General features: G+C 41.4%; 1 protein-coding gene and 1 long non-coding RNA gene across 2 annotated transcripts in view; one reads left to right on the forward strand and one right to left on the reverse strand.

Annotated features, from left to right (window-relative positions):
* PITPNC1 (phosphatidylinositol transfer protein cytoplasmic 1) overlaps positions 1-24,018 on the forward strand; it is an 864,322-nt gene that overhangs the window by 479,260 nt on the left and 361,044 nt on the right. Inside the window, exon 3 of the mRNA XM_069199903.1 lies at positions 15,358-15,446. Within this exon, the coding sequence (XP_069056004.1) occupies positions 15,358-15,446 (89 nt within the window). The remainder of the gene's footprint in view (positions 1-15,357; positions 15,447-24,018) is intronic.
* The window catches only part of LOC138245892 (uncharacterized), a 253,384-nt gene that overhangs the window by 163,693 nt on the left and 65,673 nt on the right, over positions 1-24,018 (reverse strand). The window lies entirely within an intron of this gene.

Here is a 24,018-nt window from a genome sequence, read left to right on the forward strand (position 1 = left end):
CTGTTGGGGAAGACTGCAGAGATTTCTTGCCCATGGGAGGTTGGGGGGGCAATGACCTCTGATCAGTGGGCTCTTTCCATCATAGAACAGGGATACTGCTTAGAACTCACCTCAACCCCACCAATCTTCCCTCCTTGTATACACCCTCTCCCTAGAACACCAGTACCTTCTTTAGGAGGAAATAGAGGCACTCATTCACAAAGGGGCCATAGAACGAATACTGCCCCAACAATGCTGTAAGGGAGTATACTCCTTGTACTTTCTCATCCCCAAAAAGGACGGGTCCCTCAGACTCATGCTCGCCCTCGGGGCCCTCAATGAATACTCCCTGTCAGAGCACTTCCACATTGTGACAATCTAGGAAGTCATCCCTCTACTGCAGCAAGTTGACTTCATGACTGCCCTTGACCTGAAGGATGCTTACTTCCAATCCCGATCCACCCTGCACATCGCCAGTAGCTCCAGTTTGTGGTAAGTGATCAACTTTACCCTTTCAAAGTGCCGTCCTTCAGGGTATACTCCACCCCTAGGATGTTATTAAAGTGTCTTGCTATGGTCGCTACTCACCTTAGAAGAAACTGCATCCACATCTTCCGTTACTTGGTCGACTGACTGATCAAGAGCGCAACCCAACAGCAGTGTGTGGTACACACTTTGTTCACCATCATCCTGTAGCTCGATCTGCGTTTTACCATCAACATAGGCAGGTCACACCTCCGCCCTTTCCAGATCCAAGTATTCGTGGAAGCAGCTTTCATTTCAGTCACCTGGAAAGTCTATCTCAGTCCGTCATGCATTCAAGCTTTCTAAACGTTGCTCCGTCTCTTTCAGCCAGATCGTAAACTAACAGTAATGACGGTCATATGCCTCCTTGGCATGATGGCTTCCTGCATTGCTATGGTTGCCCATGCTAGGTTAAACACACACCTATTGCAGGAGTGCCTAGTGTCCAATGGTCACAAGTAGAGGGATGCTGGGAGAATCTAGTGCTCGCTTTACAACAGTTGTCTGTGTCTAGGGGTTTGGCAGCGGACAATCCATCACAAAGTCTGTCTACTAGCAGAATATCTACTGGGAGTAGACAAAGACCTTGCAGGCCTGCTCAGCAGGATACATCAACAAGTCCATGAGTGGGAACTCCACCCACAAGTACTTCTCCTGTACTTCTGTTGGTGAGGATTCCAAGACATAGACCTCTTTGCAACTCCAGAAACTGCAAAATGCCAAAGCCTGACATCCGGGTACCCACAGTCCATAGTCAATGCACTATAGATGATTTGGTCAGGGATATTTGCCTATATTATTCTGCCTCTCCCAGTTCTTCCGTTTGTGCTTCAAAGGGTTGAGCAAACATCTGTCCCTATCATCCTAGTTGCACCCACTTGGGCAAGACACCCCTGGTTTACCCCTCTTATCGAGCTCTTGCTGGTGCCTCATGAGAAGCTGCTAAAATTGGCCAGACCTTCTCATGCAGAGCCAGAGTGCGCTAAGGCACTGGAACCTCAGGTAGCTAAATCTTGCTATTTGGCTCCCAAAATCTTAGGATTCGACTACCTCAACTTAACTCCTGGGTCTATGATCATCCTCAAGGAAGCTTGCAGGCCTTCAACACCCTGCTATGCAGTTAAATGGAAATAGTTTGTATACTACTCCACTCCCTGACACATCAACCTTCTCAGAACAGCAGTCTAAGGTATTGTTTTTTATCTGCTACTCCTGTAAAAGTCAGGCCTTGCTTATACCTCCATTAGACTTCACTTAGCTGTTGTTGATTCCTTCCTTCATAACAGAGAACACCTTTTGCTCTTTAGAGATTCAGTCATTAAGTCCTTTTTTGAGGAAGTGAAAAGAGTAAATCAACTCATTGTGCCTCCTGCCCGTGTGGAATCTTAACATACTTTTCAATAGAATTATGGGTCCTCCTTCAGAAAAAGAAAAAACGCACACACACACACAAAATCTTTCTGTAAGACACAACAATTTGTCGCTTTTTCTAACCCACATAAACACTGTGCTCTCTCTCAAGTGGGACTAGCACATTGGTTGGTCAAATGTATCCACCTCTAAAGCCAGACGGTCTCTGCCTATTCCTTCCTGTCCCCATCTGCTCACAAAAAGGGGAGCCTCTATGGCTTTCTTAGGCAACATCCCTATAGCTAACATCTGCAGAGCAGCTACCTGATCCACTCCACACACTTTCACCAAGCATTATTGTATGGATGTCTAAGCACACCAGCAACCTAACGCTGGCCAAGTTGTACTCCTACACTCTGTCAGCCCTTTTCAATGTCCTTTGGCTAGCCCCACTTAGGAGAGAGTTGCTTTACAGTCTATGCATACCATGTTATCTACTGCCACACATGCCACAAATGGAAAATGTTATTTACCCTGTATGCATCTGTCTGTGTGTGTAGTGCTGTAGATTGCACTCACCCTCCTCTCCAGAAGCCTTTGGTCGTTGCAGAGGCTCTTCTTTCTTTACTCGTTGTATGGTCATCTCATTCTGTATCACTACACTCTGTTCCTATTATCACCTTCTGTGCAGAGAAACAATTTTACAATGGTGCTGATTCCCTTGCGCATTTACAGTAATAAGTGGAGTCACCATACCTCTTCACTAGAAGACTCCTTCGAAGAAAAACAAGTTGTACATATCCGAGGCCAACTCTAGATGGCAGGAGTATGCACACCATGTGTAGCTGGTTACAGGATCAGTAACATGTTTCTTAATCCATTTTCAGGGCCAGAGTCTATTCCCTTTCTGTTATCCACTAACTTAAGATCTTAAAATATCTAAAATATGTAGTGAAGCAGTGGATTTGAATCACAGGTGTATTAACACACATCATGCACTGCATTGTGGTTCTGTGGATTCCCTTAAGATCGTTTGATTTTTTTCAGGTCGCGACTTTTCTCAATATTTGAGGAACAAACTTAGGGTCGGCCTGGGCACAAAATTAAAAGTGACCCCATTAATGATTTAGATCAGTGGTTCCCAACCTTTTGATTTCTGTGGACCCCTACTTTAACATGAATAGAACCCAGGGACCCCCACTGAATCATCATTGGAATCCAGGGACCCCCGCCTGAGTCATTACTGGAAGCTGGGGACCTAATTTGTCAATATTTGTTACTATTTTTTAATTTTCTAGGCTTCGCGGACCCCCAGGGTTCCCCGGACCACAGGTTGGCAACCACTGATTTAGATAGCTAAAAAAGTGGCCCATGTTTATAAATTTGGGAAGTTTTAAACTTGTAAAGATATACTGTATAAGTGTTTTGTAAGGAATAGAAGACTGCATGGATTTATGCTTGTTGCAGACACTGTTTTAAGGTCAGGGAAATCATCCGTAAAAACCGGCCTGCCATGCTATAAAACAGGCCCACAAACAGCCAAAAAACTGGCTCACACACTTACAAATCAGACCAGCCCATTATTCCTGGCCCCCTGATATACCTCCATACAAACATTGTTGTCCAGAGACTTTCATTTTTGATTTGTGTATTTGGATCATTAGAGAAGTAATTTAGCTTGGGTAGACATTGCTGATACGGGCCAAATTTATATGGACAACAGTTTTTAAAGTGGCAGATGTGTTGCAGTGATGATGTAATATTTCAGGAATCATGAGACCTATATACATCATTTTGGTGCCAAAACATAGGTTATGGGGATTATGTAATCTTATAGAGACAGAAAATAACTCCTGAGAGCAACCCTTCTGCCATTTTCCAAAATGATCGAGGAAGAAGAGACATATATAGAAATTAAACAAATAATTATTTTTAATCCCTTAATGTATCACCAAACAATGTTTATGATCTGGATATGAAAAAAATAATTTTATCACTCCTGTTTTAGATACATTTTCATAGTTCACTTTATTTGTTTCTGAAATCGCTTGCGATACATTTTAAGAATGTTAAACATTGGAGAAGAGCGTATAGACAGAGACGTCTTTTCGTAGCACACGTTTTGCAAGTACATGTAGGTGTAAGTTCTGTGGGTAGAGGCTTTAGAAATTTTGTAGTTTTTAGCACCCCATCAATATCTTGCCAACCAAATTCATACAGATCTTCCTCTGCATATTCATAATCCAAAACATTTACACATCTTCTGATGAAGTAGAATGCTCTTTTAATGTATCCACGTACAGAATATAACATTGGTGGAAGGGCATTTAGTGGGGGCTAATCTCTTGAACTCACCGTACCAAAGATTGTCAAATGTGTGACAGAACTAGTTTGCCACACATGCACAAGGTATTTTTCTATGTCTTTAAAATCACATTCTTCTTCTGTCTCGACAAACCCTTTTAGAAACTTAACAGGTTCAGCTGTTAAAGCTCCAAGTTTTGCTCCAGTTTTGCTCCTAGTGTCATCACCAATAAGAATATGTGCCTTGATAAGAATACTGGGCATCTCTGGATCACGTTTCTTGTACAGAATATGAAGCAGGATGACGTTTTTTTTTCTCATCTGTTTCATAAAGTATCCTTAACTCTGACAATCCTAGATTTATGAACATTGCAACAAATCTAAGTAGCACAATAATATCTGTGTCATTTGACAATACAGTGACTCGATTGGAACCATTTCGATCAGCCCACTCAACATGTGGCACAACATGAAAGTCAGCTTCCTCCAATTTGTTGTTAAGTTCTTGAACAATATGGGCCGTACATTTTGAATATATCTCTGCAGACACCAACTCCTTATTGACAATCTCTACACTTGCAATAATTGGAAATTCAGTGTTCACTGCAGCTTCTGCAATGTTTTGGAGAGTTAACATCTCCAATTTCATCTTGTTTGATGTTGCTGACTAGAATTTATTAAGTTGCATAGGTATTGGTGTATAATGTTTGATGCAGGCAAGGTTAATTGTTCCACTTATAGACATTTATCTGATTCTCTCACATTCTTTGACAGATAATTCAAGATAACTGTCAGGAAGGTCCACACTGACTTTGGTATCTGTTGAAGAGTCTGAACGACCTGAGCTTTGCATGGAGGGAATCGTGACCATTCGCAGTTGTGACATATAGTCCACAACAACAGCAGTTTTGAATTGAAATTCTTTAGGTGAAAAAAAAAATTCAAGCCCTTGTACGAGTTTCTACTTCACTGGTTTGGTTGCAGTATTTCTATCAAATAATGCATTTGTAGGAAGAAGATCATGAGTCAGGTTGTCCTTGATAAATTCACCCCTTTCTTTTGCTACATCCTTCACTCTATGTGCTTGTGAAAATTGAGTTTTTTGTAACCTGTTTTGTAGTGGTTGGTTGGTAGAAACTTACTATGGCAATTAAAGCGTGGAATTTTAGCTTTAGTGAATATGTATAACAGCTTTTTCTCTTTCAACACAAATCTCTCCTGCTTCAGTTCTGCATATAGTTTTAATACATGTTGTAGGACATCTAGTAGACATGATTTAAATTGTTATCCACATATTGTTTGGTCACAAAGTTGTGTAGTCGCTCATTTCAAAGGGGTTTCCTTGGAGCTGCATGAAGTGAAGAAGACTGTCAACATGTTTATTAAAAACATTTTCCTCTCTTTCCCACAAGTTCGTAGTGAGGAACAGTTTCACGATGATCAATTAATTTTGAATTTGTCATATTTCCCCGAATATATTGCAAATAAAGGGACTTCATGGTAAACTAGCTGCTATTGAGCAATGTCTGACAACAATTCCCTTGGAGCTTTTCTGTGATCTCCCGATCACCTGTTCCAGTTTCATATCTGGAGCCACAGCATTGAACCTTCCCTCACTGTTTTTCACCACAAAATGTCTTTGGATGCATTTTCTGTAGAGGTATGGTTTTTCCACCTTTAGTTGCTTCAATCTTTCCAAATATCAGAGCCTATATCTCAGTTAGTTTATGTAATCGAATTCGCAAAACACAGTAATCAGTGACTAATACAGTCTTCACGTGCAGCTCCCAATCACCTTCCTGATCAGCATGTACCAAGTTTTTCACTAGAGTTATCATATGTAAAACATTACCCCAGTACATACAAAGTTCAGATTTTTTTTCACATTCTTTAACAAACTCTACGAACTTGGCTTTCTGATCTTGAACTGAGTGTATTGAACATTGCCTGGCTTTGCATTATGTCCAGTGGTGGCTACTACCCAACGGGGGTGGCGAGTGGGCAGTAAAAAAAAAATACATTTTTAAAGAAAACACTTACCTTTTCCATCGGGAGAGACAGTTCCATCTCTCCTTCGTCCTCTTCTCTTCTCCAACTCCCAGAAGCACACAGGCTCCCAGACTCCCCTAAGCCAATCATAACGCTGCTGTTATCATCATGACAGCAGCGTCATGATTTGACTGAGCGGCCTGGTTCGGCGCTCAGACAGGAAGTGGGAACCTATGTTCTTTCTCCACTTGGCTGTGCAGTACAGCAAGGTGAAGAAATGCTAAGTGTGCTTGACCGTTTGGCTGACCCAACACGGCTGGCCAAATGGTCATGCACACTTATGGTGCACACTATTTGTCCTCCAGCCCTCCTCCAGCCCCGCCCAGTCCTAACCTGGTTCCAGAGGAAAAATAAAATGATAATAACGTTGCATTATTACAATTTTATTTTTCCTTTTTCTTCACTGCACAAAGCAGTAGGGCGACACTGTTTGTCTTTTGAATGAAGTGCACCCTGTGCCTTGTTCACCTCCGAAACAAGATATGCAAAACCTAATTTGTCATTCTTGTTCCAGAAAGCATTCCAACACAATGTATCTTTAGCCTCAGATATGATAAGCATACCTTATACCCAGTGCATCACCAATGCCACATTCACTAAGATAATTTTCTGCACACCGCAACACAACTTTTGTCATGTGAAAAACACCCATCATTGGAAAAAAGATCATCGATTTCTACTGGATTGCTCATAAAAATGTCAGCTACAATATGGAAAACACCTTCATCGCAGAAAATTGACAGGATAGGCTGGTCTTCAAGTATACTGTTGCATAGTTTGTGCTGGAGATTATATTACTGGTAAAAACTCAACCTTCTTCAGTGGGACGGTATTCTGAGAGATAAGAGCATGAATTCCAGCCCACGCAGCAACTGGCTTTTCTTCATCCTATAGTCCGCACCCAATAAATGATTTGATAAATTCAGTTAAATCAGCTTTGAGGACCACAGCATCAGGTAGAAGATCTATGTCCTCAGCCAGTTTAATATTTTCTGGTAGACTGGGACATGTTGATGGCTTGTAGTGATTTTGCACAGGTTGGCAAGGCAGTTGGGTTATACGTTTGCAGCTTTGTTTATTTATGCCCACAGCTGGCACAGCTTGTATTCCAGCAGCTACTTCATTGGTACAGTTTTGAAAAAGCACCATGGCCCTATCATGTGTGCTGGATGGTTCATACAAAGAAGAGCTGTCTTAAAAATCAAAATTATCAAGAGCAGCCATTGTAAATCTTTTCCTGGTAAAGTGATTTGGAAGTGGTGTGCTGTTGGATTCACATGTTTTACAGCATGACCTGCTAACAAGTTCCTGTTCCGTACTATGTCATTATAACTTCTTGATGCACCAATCCTATTAATTGAAGTGATTAGCTCTCTATTTTTTCACAGACTGCATGGGCAGTCATCATGTGTAGGGGAGTTTTTTTTTTTTTTTGCTGTGATGTAATTCATAAAACATGATTTGGAAAACACAGTACATTTGCACAGCATAAGCCTGATGGTTCGTGGAACTGTCTTCCACTTCTTCGCTTATATCTTGAAAGCCATCATCAGTGTTGTTGGCTTCTGTTCTGAACTCAAGAACTTTAGTTTGTAACAGTTTTACTTTGCTGATATTAAACAATGATGTAAAAAATGTTAAGACAACATCAGGCATTTTTGTGGACTCCCATGATTTGCAGAGTTCTGGGGCATCACAAAATGTGTCATTAAGTCCAACATCTAAAACGTTCAGGGTGTTTCTTAAAATGGTCCCTGCTGATTTTACTGCAACCTATGATCTTATTTTGTCAGCAAGAACTTCAGGAGTCAAATCAGCTGAGAACACCAGAAGTGGCTCATTATTTTTATTAGACTGACAAAATATAATTCTGTCATTGTACTTTCTCACCAGATAAATCTTAATTTCATTATTGTGGATCAATACAGTTTCATCAATGTTGACCACTGCTTCTCTGATCTCACTTAGTGTGAACCCAGAGCCAGCACTCAAGAGTGGCTTTCAAACTTAATTTGCTTTATCAAAGATTACAAACTTAACTGGAGGCTGGCTGTTATGTTGCTGCTGGGAGCGCAATGTATATTCATATTTTTAAATGTATGCATGCATGCAGTTCAGGTGGGCATATAAATCCGCTGCACATCCATTCACCTCGCTGTTTAGATCAGCTACTCAGCTGAAAACTTCATCGTGGAAGAAACTAGCTGCAGATAAAAACATGTTTGCCCTTTGAGACTCACATACTCTGTACTTTGTTCTTTTGTCAATCCCTTTGGCCCTTGTTGTGGCTAAACCAAAGATAACACATTGAAGATCCTCTGCTTTCTGATCAGTTGTTGGAGGTGGGCGAGAGGTAGCCATTGATCTTCTAATTGGATGGGCATTGGGTTTGGTTGTTGTCACTTTCTCAGACGACTCCGATTCTTGTTGCGATTCACTGGTTTCTACTATTTTTTTATTCATTTTTTCCATTGTATACTAATTGTAGCACTTTTGTTACAATGATAAAATATTCCTCTAGATCCATCACTTTCAATATTTTGTGAACGTCGTCTTGCCGCATTTTTGCAGCATCTCAAACTCTCTTCTGTCCAGCCGCAGTCGTGTTACCTTTTGTTTCGGATTAGTCTGGCATATGACACATTTTTCTTTGTTGATCCTGTGCTATCACCTGCTTTGCTCATGTTTATGAATTTGAATAAACGGAAGACCTGAAACTAAAACAATATTAAAATAAATTACCAATATGATGGCTATAACACATCATTATAGAGCCACCATTTTGGAAAATGGTGGAAGGGTTGCTCTGAGGAGTTATTTTCTGTCTTTATAAGATTACTTGAACCCCAAAACCTATATTTTGACACCAAAATGAAGTATATAGGTCTCATGGTTCGTGAACTATTACATCATCACTGCAACACATCTGCCATTTTTAAAAATGCTACCCATAAAAACACGGCCTGGATTAGCAGTGTCTACCCAAGCAAATGACATCTCTAATGACTCAAAAACACAAATCAAAAATAAAAATCTCTGGCAACACTTTTTTTTTTTTTACGGAGGTACAGCAAGGGGGCCAGGACTACATTGGGTACTGCCTGATTGCCCTATTCACTCTCTTGCCCCTCCACTCCAGAATCAAATTCTACTAATATACTATTATTAGTGGTAAATGTTCGCTTAAATGTTAACAAGAAGCTACCACATAGATCTGTTCTACAAGCGCACTAAAATCTAATGTTTTGTGCAGCTGGAAGTCACCTGCACTCAGATCCTGCCACCTCTTGCTGATAAATGCCTGTCTTCAAATGGTGGTTATAATTTCCAGGTGTAAAGCTCACGTTATAACTAGGTTTTCCCATAATCGTTGGTGCCCATAACAGAGTTCCTACTTCTTTGACACTTTACTTAATAATAGCGCCTCCTTTTATCTAAACTGGTTTAGACCTTTCCATTTATTTATTTTCTTAAGCGTGGTGTTGTTTTGTGTTGGTTCTTGCACATTTCTCAGAGGAGGGCAGTGCTGCCTGTTCCCAGCTACCAAGGCTGATCTGATGGTTGCTCAAAGACATGAGGTTTGCCAATTAAGGACTATATTGTGCGGGCCTTGAGGGCACTAACCCACAGCATAATCAGATCTGCCGCGTGACTCCCTTGACAATCCGAATTCCTACAGAGACATGTATTTAAGATGAAAAACGTCTCTAAACTAGTCATTTGTTATAGTGTAATTATCTTTTTAAACAATTATACTAAGTCAAAAATGTAAACAACCTGTATGTGTTATTTGTCAGGCGATTTGAATAACTCCTCAACAAAAAGTGTTTGAGTAGTTGCATTGCACACGCAGTAAAAGATTTGACTGATTGGTCTTATTTAAACGACCGTTTGAAATTTTACAATTTGAGACGGAATAAGAAACGGAAAAGTAATGCGTGAGAGGCATTGTCAGCCTAAACGTCTTTTTTTATTGCAAAAATTTGGATTTTCCAAAGGTATTTTGCGCACGGGACAAGAGGAAAATGTGTAAGCAGCTGAGCACTTACATGTTTGCATTGGTTATAGGCGCCCAAGTAGATGACAGCATTGCAAATGCAGTAGGAAAAAATATGTAATTGTTGGCTATACTTGTATTCTGCCAAGCAGTATTAGACTAGCAGCCCCAGTGCCTGGGGTTCACAGGTGCTGGATTTAATTGGCACTTCTGTGTCCTGAGCCTTGGCTTCTGCCTCAGCCGCCGCTGACAGTCCCCGTCCACACCTGATGCATTATTTACTTTCCATGACTTCCGTATCGCTCGGGTGGGCATTGTGTTCATGTTCCGCCGTGTACACCAGGGCTGCAAACAGGCTGTAAAGTATATGTTGTGCGTAGGCTAGCAGCCCGACAGTGGCACATGCGACGCTCGGGCGATACGGGTGGATAGAAATTGTCTAAACAAATGCATCTACACTGGGTGTTGCTAAATTGACCCTATGTAATTGCTAGAAGTCTGAAATAATGGCTGACCAAAGAGAATATCTCCTCTATGGCGAACCCTTATTTGGAGACATCGCCAACCCTACAAGGGGTTCAATGAAAAGTCAGGATGTCCGGCTCTGCTGCACCTCTAATGGGTGAGTAAACTGCTCAGCTAGGTAGTCGGCATCTTTACCATCCTAATGCTTATGCTACAATTAATTCTGAACTTCCGGTCGTTCCAGACTGTGGCCTAAACTTGTTTACAACTTGGCTGCACCTTAAAAAATGTTTCTCAAAAGGACGCCCTTTGAGTGTGGTTGGGGTATCAACTATACCGTTGACTTTTTTGTTTGAATATTTTAATTAATTTTGTGAATAATAACAGGCACCAAAACAATAACAACAGCGCTCATGCCAGAAAGGACAAAAAGAGAGTGTCAAATAAGCTGTGATCTCCACCATGTCCACTTTATCTATATTAACATATAACGAAGGCAACATAAACTGAAATCCCACATATAAGCAGCTCAATGAAAGAAGAGCCCTGAAAGATTCACATCACTCAGGGATAGCACCAGAGTGCCTTTCCTTTCATTGTCTTGAGGTGCTTGCAGGCAGTGGCAGGAACAGAATGTAAACATCCACTCCATGCTGCAGGAACCATGCAATAGTGAGCTTTCCTCAAGCCCAGTGCTTCTTCAAGGGTGCAAGGATGCGTCTTCAGCTGAATCGTGAAAGTCCACAGTTTAGTGTTTAGCCTATGCCGCCTGCAAATGGTGCTACAATTTTGAGGAATGCCAGAAGGTGGGGACAAGTGGTGGAGCGAGCTGGTCCCCGTTGGTACCTGGCTAACATCAGTGTACAAGGAAAACAAAGGAATCCCCACATTGTTTGTGGTGAATGAGGGATTGGGCACCCTTAGTGGAGACAGTACAGTAGACATGGAGGAGCAAACTAAAAGAAGAACCTGCTCCGAACTTTTGAAAAATCAGTACCCAAAAGTTTAAAATGCCCGATGAGGGGCTCCAAAGAGAGAAAACAGAAGCAAAAAGGCAGAGCCCATAAGAGTATTCTGAGGCTAGAGGAACAATTAGTCCCTGGACCATCTGCTTAAACTCATCACCTAGTGCTGGTGGCCTTGGGATAAATAGAAGGCATGTGTCATAAATCACATGTAAGAAACAACTAAATAAATAGTAGCATTGGAGTCTAAAAGAAAATACTGCAAGGCTACATCCTCACACTGGGCACCCTAGATTGGCCGTTAAAACGATGGATGCCTTGAGTAACTAGAACAAGACACTCCTCCACTTACATACCCCTGGAATCCTACACAAAGAGATGTGCATTACGTTGCTGGGAAGAGAGTTCGAGACCTTCAGACATTTGCAGCACAGTGGATTGTTTACACTGATGGGCCTAGAAGTGTCAACATACCCAGTGTGGGTGAAAAGATACTACAGGATGAAGATGCTTTTAGAGGATCCAAATGTAAAGTGTGAGCCAACCTTGACGACGAAAGTCTGAGACGAGAAAGACAGAATATATCCTGAAGGGTGTGCAAAGAATGGGAGGGTTAACATGTTGATGGCCACAAGATTGACATTTATGCCAGTCTAGCTCCAGAACCACTGAGGAGAACAGCGAGTCTTAATGCAATGAAAATGTGTTTTATTGAAACAGGTTGTATAGCAGATTTGCTTCAACCTCAAAGAACTTGGAAGGAGAGAGAGAGAGAGTACTTACTGTATTTTTAGGAAAGGATATTGGAAATATTGGCATTAACAACAGAGAAAAAAAGCAGGAATAACAAATGCAGATTTGCAAGCAAATTTGAGGTTGTATGCAGGTCAAGCTTATTAGGAGGGTGAATTAAAAATGTGAGTTCGTTTGTCATAATGTACAGATGAGATGAAACTTTAAAATAGCTGCATTGAGGCAAACGTTCTTCAAATGGTGTAACAGCTTATGAAAGTGTAATTTTATAAACTGCAATGGATTCAGGACATAGCCGTCTTTTTTGAACTGACACTAGAAATAATAGTTCTGAAGCCCATACTCATAACTTTTTTGTTTAGTAGTTTAGTCTAATATAGAATGCAAAGCTATATTTAATCTCCCATGGTTAGAGTTGGTCACTTTAATCTGCTTTCAGTTAGACTGGAAATTACTCAATACTGCACAGGAGATGCAGCAACTGTTCATTAAATTTCGAAATTCTACGTTTGATCCATGGTCTCACTTAGACCCAGCGTCACAGCCCAGTGCATTCCAGTACAGTGAATAAACGATTTGTACCACTTTTGCCCTCCTCAAAGACCACAAGCAAGGAAAGCCTTACAATATCGGAGGAACCTGTCCCTGATTTAGATGTTTTGAAACACCCACTGGGCTTCAAAAGAAGGTTGATAAAACACTTGGAGAATTCACAGTTTGTGTCAAGGACTTTATATTCACTGTGCATCTCCAAGAAATCTGAAAAGTATCACCAGAGTGCCTCGCACTTCTGGCTAACCAGAGCACTCAGCCACTCTGCTGACTAACAGAAGCTGTCGGGAAGCAATTGCATACTCTGGGCCATCCACAAGGGAATGTATGAGTGTTTCAAGTATAGTGGGCGCACTGTTAGCCAGCAGAGTGGCTGGGTGCTCTGGTTATCCAGAAGTGTACGCATCATACTGGACCGCAGAGGCACGACCACACTCATCCTCCTCAACCTCTCCACTGCATTTGACACCGTTTCCCACCCTCTGCGACAGGCTGCACGAAGCCAGTGTCCGAGACAAAGCCCTGGATTGGATCAGGTCCTTCCTCACCAGAAGAACACAGAGTATCAAACTACTGCTGTTGACGTCAGAACCTAAAGACACTTGCTGCGGGGTGCCCCAAGGATCTTCACTCAGCCCGACGCTTTTCAACTTCTACATGGCCTGCTTGCCAAGCTCACCAAACGACACAGGTTAATCATAATCTCCTATCCTGACGACACCCAACTGATCCTCTCCCTGTCAGAGGATTCTGCTCAAGCCAAGAAGAATTTCTACAACAGGATGAGAGCAGTCGCTGCCTGGATGGAGGCCAGCTGCCTCAAGCTCAACTCGGACAAGACCGAGATCCTCATGGTCGGCTCCACCTCTTCTGCCTGGAACAACTCCTAGTGGCCCACTGCTATGGGTAATGCCCCCACCCCCACAGACCATGCCGCAACCTGGGCATCATCCTGGACTCCTCTCTATCGATGTCCTGCCAAGTCAACACCATCTCTTCGTCATGCTTTCACACCTTCCAACTCCTGCAGAAGATTTTCAAGCGGATTCCCCCCAGCACGAGGAACAGTCACACATGCACTCATCACTAGCAAACTGGACTATTGCAACGCACTCTATGCAGGCATCACCAAGAAACTTCAATTAAGACTACAGAGTCCAGAATGCAGCATCCAGACTCACCCTGGACATCCCCCGACACTAATGTAGAGAAATGTTGGACAGATAAAAGGGAAGGATACAATAATCCATCACAGAAAAACAGAAGGTATAAGCACCTTCTCAGACAAAGGTGAGGTCCCAGACAGTTATGTGGTGGTTAGAAGCAAAGACCATGCAGCTGTTATACATCTGGCTGTGGCTTGAGAATCTTTCATGGTCACTCTGAGGTTTCTTTTATTACCGGAATTCTTCTAAGGTATTCCATGACAGCAAGCAGGTGCAGGGATTTTTATTGAACATATACAAGTAAGAATGTACATATTCCAGCATTCTCGGTCCAGGAGTACCTGCCTCCCAAAGAATACTTTAATTCAACATTCATCAAAATACATTAAGCCATATTACCACTATTCAACAGTTTAAGCCATGGTTCTTTGCAAAGGGAGATCCTACCAATGATTGACAAGGTTGAAAACGACCTGCAACAAATATACCTTAGCCTGCCTGACTTTTATTCTAATTTGTAATGTCCTTTTTAGTGGTTTGCATCGAAAAGCTCACTAAATTTGAGACCCTTTGGAGGTCATTGTGAACTCCAGTCTCCCCACCTAAATTTAGAACAGGGACTCCCTACCCGGTAAGGGGATCCACTGGCTTGTAAAGGGTTGTTGTTGGAGAGGAATCAGAGAGGTGATGTCCTGTCCAAAGGCTGCAGTGACTCCTGGTTGTTGGTGGCCTCAAATTCTTTGAGGCCCTGAATTGAGCGATCTGGGTAACCCAGGAAGTTTCAAGTAGTTCAGAACCCGTCAAGAGACCTAGATGGAGCAGAAGAGGGCCAAGTTTTTTCCGGGGCTACATTCCTGTCCACAACTGCATTAAGGACTCAAGCTCACACTATCAGGCTTTAGGGCAGGTACGCAAATCACACTTAGTTTCAGCAGTGTAAGCTCCCTGATAAATTGAATTATCCAATGTCTCAGGCATGTCTTTAACCCTCCTGTGATGCACTAATGTTTGGATGCTTGGGTTTGCTCCAGGTCACTCAGGCGTCAGTTGTTGTTTCTTTGTTTCAGACCTTTAGGTAGTTTTACACACCCTGTCTCAGACCCGGAGGTCGTGGAACCTCCTAATTTAATTAGCCAGGAAGAGCACATCTAAGAAAATGTGAATATAAAAATGTACCTGTCTAACAGTTTTAACAATCTAAGCTAACCAGATGTGTAATGACAGTGTTGTTCTGCTTGTGTTTTCTTCACAGCAAACTACCTAGCTGGGCTAGAGCAGTTGTTCCAAAAATATTTTATGTGACGGAGAAGGCCTGGAACTATTACCCATATACAATCACAGGTAAGCACAATACATACTATTCACCTGTGTTCTTTGCCACTTGGGCTAGTTGTGATCATTAAAATAAGGGCTCGCGATAGCTCCCAAATGCACTATAGATAGTAGATGCCTTTGATTGTGTTTCAAAAAAACACCCATTGCTTGAATATGTCCTTAAAACATATTCCAAATTTGGCATCAGAAATGAGTTCTTAAGCCTAAAAGCATGAATTCACGGAGTGATCTTTGATAGGCTATGAGGTGTATCAAGAGGTGTAACCCACGTGGCGGAGATCATAATCTCCTCGAACATCAATTCTGAGGAACCTACATTAGTTAGCCGACTTTTTGTCATGTATTGCTTTTTGGACACCGCAGTTAGACATCACAATGCTGCACAACAAGGACACTGAACTCCAAAAGCACAAGAATATCCAAAGGCTAACATTTATATGCTCAACTTTATATGGGCTCTCTATTTCTGGAAGAAGCCCCTTCTCCAGCCCTTACAATAACGAGATATCACTTAAGTGTACTCACTGTGCCGACAAGTGACGAGACTGCTCTCAGTGCATCTGTGTTTAAGCCCTTACTACTGCGTCTTTACTATCTGTTCTGTATGCTCCTCTTCTGCACAACACTCTGGAGTGGGGAGTATTTTCAGTTGCAGTTGCTTAAACGCTCTAGAAGTACCCCAAACTAGGCTTTCATTCTAAGTTGTGAGGAATTTACAGAGTCAAATGCAAAACTGTTTGTACCCCAGCGCGGTGTACTGAGATGTGTTGTAGTTTCTCACTCCTGAGATTTTTCACTGTGCAGATGTCACCAGGTAAAACGTGGAGAAAGGGGAACAGGGGCAGCATAAATGAAAATTGAATGTGGTAAGAGCTGTAACACTTTGTGGCTCATTCTGACCTCTACAACTAGGCATTGAGCTTTAATATCACCTCAAAGAAAAACTGCAAGATGCAGTAACAACATATTTCCGGGGCAGTATTACCGCATGGTTGTTCCTCAGAATCTAGAAGGGGTGCTATAACTGCTTGAAAGTTAGGTGAAAAATTCATGGGTTTAAACCTAGGCTTATCAGTCCAATTCTTTTAAATAATCTTAAACTGCCCAACTGGCAGATATATTCAAGCATTCTTTTTAATCAGTGTGGCTTAGAGACAGACTGCTTTGTCTAGCCAGCCTCACGGAATAAAAAAATAAGTAAAAAATATATACATATGTTCGTACATATATAGAGGATCTCTGGGTAAGCCTCTTCATCCATTGGTCTGTTCAAATATCATTCACATTTTCCTTCTACCCATCACAGCATATTGCACGGGGCATTGGTTCACCCAACTACAGTCATTGTCTCTCTTGAACTGTGAGTGACATTTTACTGGATGAGTTGTGCACATCCGCCAAATCTAAATATAAATTCAAAATGGCTACCAAAATATTGAAAAAACGTAAAAATTAAAGTCTGTTATACATTTAGTGTAAAATTCATACTTATTGACATGTATCAACATGTATTAATATGTACTGTATATTAATATGTACCTTTCTTTTGTTTTCAGCTTCAACACATTTTCTGTAATGCATGAAAATGAGTAGCATTTCGAAACAATACTTTATTGCACCACCAACAACCAGTGGTCAAGCTTTTCAGCACGATGATGATGTTGCAACAATTTAGTCCATCTGTCATCTTTGTAATGAAAGCACTTCAGAAAGACTTATTAGCCCAGCAAATGCTACACACAAACATTATTGGTCTGAATATAGTGTTTTAGACCATAACCTGAAGAAATGTAAAGAATTGGAATGCTTACCTATAAATATCCAACTAGAACTGCTTAATGATCGTTCTGGTATTGAGCAGACATTAGGGACTAACAATGCAGTGTGGCATAAATCGTGTTTTAACAAGTGTGACAAACTAAACTGCAACGGGCTCAGAAAAGAAAACCTAGCGATGCGGATCTATATGGCAGCCAGTGAAAACACGTTTGGCAATTCCAGTACCAAATCAAATTCCTGGAAGAAAAGAATATTTATTTTGCAACAAATCAGATACATCTGTAATGCATAAAGCAAAAACAGGTGATGTGGATGCTAATGTTCATCAGAATGCCGAGTTAGTTCAAGATACATCCCTTATTGCAACATTGGCTATGAGTGATATGCATGCACAGGATGCTTAATACCATGTTACATGTTACCAATGCTACATTTGCGTGTAGCATTTGCTGAGCTATTGAGTCTTTCTGAAGTGCTTTTCTGACAGAGAACACAGATGAACCAATTTGTTGCAACAACCTTTTGCTGGACAGCTTGACCATTGGTTGTCGATGTGTTGCAGTAAGGTGTTGTTTCGACTTGCTACTCATTTTCGGCATTACAGAGCACGTGTTGAAGCTGAAACAAAAGAAAGGTAGTTATTAATATATAACACATATTAATAAGTATTGATACATGTTGATAAGTATGAATATTTACACTAAATTTATAACAGATTTGGATTTTAAACTTTTCTTCATGATTTTGGCGGCCATTTTGGATTTATATTTATGACTTTAGTCTGGATCCAAAATGAGTAGGCACATAACATGCACTGACGTGTAGATGTTAAATTTTGTGCCAAATTTGACGCAAATAAGAAGATGGAAATTTTTTTTTTTATATTTGTCAGCCGTCTTGGATTTCGATTAGACAATATGACGTCATAGGGAAGATACACTTGGGGTCTTGCTCTTATATGATTACTATTATAAAGACGAATGTGTGTACCAACTTTCAGCTTTCTATCACAAGGTGAACGATTTTTCAGTGTAATAGCTATACTGAAGCTTGGGGAAGGCTCAAATTATTTTTATACAAGCGGATACAAGTTGTGTCATTTGACTGGGCCTTAAACATCATTCAAGAGTGTTAAAGGATCACATTCTTTTATGTTGCCCCCAGATTATGGTGTGTTTCTGACTTCTTGGCCTCACTCAGTAGGAGGCTCTGATGTCAGGAATCCAGGACCTACTGGACAAGCATGCCTTTGTTCCTGTCACTAAGGAAGAGGAGTTTACTGTCCTGTCTTTTTATCCCAAAGATCGCAGAAGGGTTTTGCTTCATCATCAGACTAAAGAATTTTAAGCTGTTTGTAAAGGCTACCACTTCAATATGGGCACTCTTTAGATGACTATTACTTTGGTCTTGCTAGGAAACCTTTTGGCTGCTCTGGATTTTGAGAACACCTTCATGTCCTAGTTTGACAATGTCATCATGTAGTCCTGTGGTTTACCATCCAGACAATGAGGTGGAACCTTCATTTCTGGTTCGAGGTCCCACCTTTCGGACTGAATCGTCCTGAGAGACTTTTAAAATGTGCTGGCTCCGGTGGTAGTTTATTGCATAACAAGGGGTTAGTCCAGCATACATATTTTAATGACTGGCTGACACATTGACTGGCAAGATGCCAGTCTGTGGAGGATGTGGAGTTGGTCCACAGTCTCCTGTTCTCTTTGAGCTTCTTCTTCATCTTGTAGAAAGCATATTGAATCTAGCACAGGTCCTTCAGCATATGGGGTTTGATTCCAGACAGATGTGGGAGTAGCATTGTTACCCCTGGACTGGTCTTGTAGAATCAACATGACCTTGACCTTTCTTGCCAGCTCTCCAGTCAGCTCCAACTCATTCAATCAATCAATCGGGATTTGTAGAGCACGGCTAATCCCCCAAAAGGTATCCAGGTGCTTGCAGGTCCCGGAGAAAGCAGTGAAAACGAGGGAAAAGCAAGGAGAAGGCACACAAAAAATAGGGGAAAAGGCAAGGAGAAAGCAGTGAAAAAGAGGGGAAAATGGGGGGGAAAGCAAGGAGAAAGTAGTGAGAAAGAAGGAAAAGCAAGGAGAAAGCACACAAAAAACAAGGGCAAGAGCAAGGAGAATGTAGCAAAAACAAGGGAAAAGCAAGGAGAAGGCACACTATGGAAAAAAAGGGGGAAAAGCAAGGAGAAACCAGTGAAACCAGGAAGAAGCAAGGAGAGGCAAAAATGGGGATAAAAGCAAAGAAAGGTACATAAATGGAGGAAGGCAAGGAGAAAGCAGTGAAAACAAAGGGAAAGCAAGGAGAAGGCACACCAAAAACTGAGGAAAAAGCAAGGAGAAGGAAGTGAGAACGAGGGAAAAGCAAGGAGAAGGCACTCAAAAAACATGGTAAAAGCAAGGATAAGACAGGAGCAAGAGTAATGCAAAAGCATAGGCAGAGCTGGGCCTGGGACTCAAAGTTGAATATGGATCCAAGGAGACATAGAGTTACTTCCCCTGCTTTAGTAAGCACTGAATAGTTCCTTCCTTCTTAAAAATTATTTATTTTATACTTCTTCCTTTGCTTCTCTTCTAGGCTTCCGTGGTCTCTGTTGTGCAGTGTGTTTTCACTTAGGTTCAGTATCAAGATACATTCTCAATTGGTTTGATGAAGCCTCTCACCTTCACAGGCTCAAGATTTAAGTGACTCTGGAAATTGCACAGGAACATCAACAGTGGATGATTCAAGCTCACTTAGAGGATTTCCCTTGGGCCCTTTATGACCAATCATTCTGACCATGTACTGATTTGGGATGCTAACCTGTGGTCTCTCTTCGCTTAAGGTTTGTGGAAGAAGCAACTGGTGCATTCCCGCAACTGGAAGGAGCCTAAGGAACATTGTTCACTTAGTTCAGGGCATGTCTGTGATCCTAAGAACAGACAACCCGAAAACCAAAGCCTATGTGAACTATTAAGAGCGCACTCACTGAGGAGATTGTGGTATGGATCCTAGATTGAGCAGAGGCCCACCTATTACCATTGCCATCAGCCAACATGAGGAAGGTTAACAATGTGAAAGTGGATTCTCTTAGCTAAGTATTCCCCTCACCTGTGGTGTTTTTTTTCTCTCTCGTGAGCTGTGCTCCGTCAGATATGCGGAACATTAAGCAACCTGGTAGTGGGCCTTTTGGCCCCTAAAACCAATGTTCTTTTCACTGTTTTCTGGTTGAAATTTCAGGAGGAGAGTCCTGGAGGTAATTGACCTAATTTGTAGATGGCATAGAGGGGTTTATATCTGCCTTTACCCTCTTTTGGTCATTTTGAGACTTCTAGCTTGTCTGAGATGCCATTACAAGATCATATTCATGGTCACCTTCTAGCCCCTGAAGTCCTGTTTCTCAATCTTCCATCAGCTATCTTTAACAAGAGTGGATTCTTCCACTGTGCCCACCTCCTCTTTGTTCTTCACCTCTGTCACAGTCATCTGTACTGAGAATGCAGTGTGGCAGTTGAACTATTATGTTTACATCTGTGTGTTCCTTAGGTTAGAGCTTCTGTAATTCAAGCATCTAGGAGGTCTAGAATATGTGTTGCTTATAATCTTCATTTGGCCCCTTTCAAAGTACCCTGTAGAGGGAAGAATATATTACTTTGGGATTACTCTTTGAATTATTTCAAGAGGGATTTGTCTGGAGATTATTGCCTTTCACGTGGGGAACCCGATGGAGAGCTTTTAGCATACCTGATGTGGGGTTCACTCTGTGCAGAATCTTGCTACCTGTCTATTGAAGGGTTTTTATTTGGCCTGGCTGCCAGGTAGAGGAAATTCTCATCCAGCACTCTGGTTTTGTATGAGCTTCAGAGACCCACTATTTGAACCTTTAGACAAGGTTTCCTTAGTTTCTAATCTTTACAATCTTTTTTTGGTGGCTATCTCCTCGACCAAGAAATTAGGGAATTTCGGATCTTTGGTTTCTCAGGCTCCCTACCTTTGTGTCTATTTGGATAGCATGGCTCTTTTCTGGGTCCAGAGTTTATCCCTAAAGATTTTTCTCCAAATTTCTCAGGCTTGTTAAGATTATTCTGCTAGTATTTTATCTTAGTACAGTCTTTCCTAAAGAAGTAGCTTTATATGCCCTAGATGTTTGCGGGCTGCGTTTATATCTGCCTGTCATGCAAGAGAGGTGATGGACTTGACTAGACAGCAGAGACCAGAAACAAAAGCTAATATGCTTGCATAATTGTGTATTTGATCTCCTATTTATCAAAGGATTTTATTTTTAAGTCTCCTTCACAGACAGCTTTAGATGTCATTGGCTAGACCTACTGTTTCTAGTATATATAGAGGGGGTGTTGAGTCAGCCCCTTATTCATGATTGGTTGGCTTCGTTGTCGATCTCACTTCTCCGCTTCAGATTCAATAGCTTTCTTCCCTGTTCATATATTTGCCCCACACAGGAGAATTTCATTCTCAGTGTTCTGTTTGGTTGACTTGTATCCTTCCACAACTGACCTTCCCTGCATTCAGGGAATCACGTTTTTCTTTTAGTGTAAACTGACTATGCCAGTAGATTTCAGGGCCATAACCTATTTGACTGATCTTCCTGAGTTAACTTTGCTACATGTTTGCCTGTTTGGGAGGGGTGCTTGCAATGTCCACCTGCTATCACAACTCGGTACCTTGTTTAGCACTGCGTGGCCCTTTGCTATGGTTCCATTCCTTCACTTTTTCCCATTTGTTCTATTTGGTTTCTCTTTGTTTGGCAAGACTAAGCCTTTTTGATGGGATCCAGAGTGGCTGCAAGGTTTGTGGTACTATCTGGCTCAGGGTCTGTGCAACTGGAGCAGTTGGCACATTCAGGGATACATTTTATGCTGCTTCACGTTTTACTCCCACCTCTACTGAATGATATGGAGGCAGACGATTCATCAGTATCTGATTTACAAACTCATCATCTGAATCACTGCCATATGTTACTGTCTTTTTATTCTCAACTTCTGCTGTCTGTTCTGCCTTTTCTGATTTCTTTTCGGTCTTTGTTTTTGTGCTTTCATCACCTTCCTATGAGATAACTAAAAACATTATGACTCCATCTAATATATCTGCTCTCCAAAGCGTCATAATTGCTTTTGGCATTCTATTCTCATATTTAGGTGACATTTTTTCATGGGCAACAAGTTCCCACATACTAAGGGCTTCAATTGTACAGGTCTTGGAGGTGGTCTCATTTCATAAATTATTTGCCTTAAAATGTCTAAAGTTCTCAAATTAAATGTTCCATATTGGGGAAAAGCTAAAGTGCCTTCTTTTTCAGTTGTCTTGCACCATTGTTCAAGCCAAGTACGTGCATGAAGACCTTTAGTAGATGACACAATATAACCTGGAGTTCCCTAACCGGAATAAATACATCTATTCTTAACACTCTTTTAAATGCCTTAAAAAAACTTAATGTTCAGTCAAATGCCATTACAAGAATTTTGATCGAATCAGGAAGTAACTTCAATCCTTTGCTCTTGACGTTTTCAAACAATAGCAATGCAGCACTGTCCACCAATACTAGCGCAGCTTCACACCAAACCACCTACATCAGCACGGCACAGAATGACATCACAGTCACTTACATCAGCAGTGCAGTTGCTTTGCAATTGTCTCTCACACTATCGCTCACACACACTTAGTGCAAAATATTGCGAGCAAAAACCAACAACTGGTCTGCACACTACAGGTAGAAACTCAAACCCCTTAAAGCTGTACTGGTGTACACTCTCTGACTGTGGCTTTCACAATTATACAACGAGTGAAACTTGACAAGCAATTCTTACTCCGCTTGATACAGATCCTCCATGTGCACTCAGGATTCACTTAATAACAGACACTAACTCACACTCACTCAAGGAAAAACGATTGGCACTGTCAACAACATCTCATGACAAGTACCTTACTGCAGACTCTAAATTAACCAAGTTTCTCCCACACTTGTGCGTTATCCAACGATCGTAGGCCATGACAGACCCGTCAATGACAGCAACCATAGACATTTGTGAGCGAACAGCACCACAATCACTGAGTACGACGACTCTACAAAACACTTCACAGCATCACACTTCATCGCAATCTTCAGACCAAAAGCAATGCAATTGCAAAACCCTACTAATACTCACACATCTGTAACTTGTAGGTATGACACTGGAACTTCATCACTGTTCGGAACGAACCATGGGACAGAAGTTGGGGTGAGCAATCTTTAGACCAGGCAATCGAAAGGACTCCCTGACACTACATAAAAATGGTTCCCACCCCTTATGGGACACACCATTCTCTGCTACCAGAACTGTTGAAGCATTTTCATCCTTCGCCGGAATCAGTGCCCTTCGACGTAGATGAATCTTTGGACCCAGTAAGTGGTGTGGTAGACCCACTAACAGAATCTCAATACAAACCCAATTAGTTTTAAAAACAATGACCTAATGTGTTCACAGAAGGAAAACTCCAGTTGAAAATAAAGTTAAGGGATTTTGTACAAACTCAAGCTCAAAGTCATGTAGACAATTCGCAAGACCAAGTTATAAAGATACATAATCACCAAGGGTTGCCCACAGCGACAAAATAAGTTCAGACGAACTATCATTACTAATATTAAGCATTAAAGAAGGACATTTCATATCATCAGCAAGAATATGTCTGATACAGAAATAAGGTGTTGCTCTGGATTAGCAATCATCAGTTAATTCAATTTATCAGAGTCATAATTTAGGCTGGGCACGGGAAAACCCTACAACTAACCAACTCAAGGAAACACGTG

This window comes from Pleurodeles waltl, chromosome 7 (assembly GCF_031143425.1).
Source record: "Pleurodeles waltl isolate 20211129_DDA chromosome 7, aPleWal1.hap1.20221129, whole genome shotgun sequence".
In the NCBI taxonomy this organism is placed as follows: domain Eukaryota; kingdom Metazoa; phylum Chordata; class Amphibia; order Caudata; family Salamandridae; genus Pleurodeles; species Pleurodeles waltl.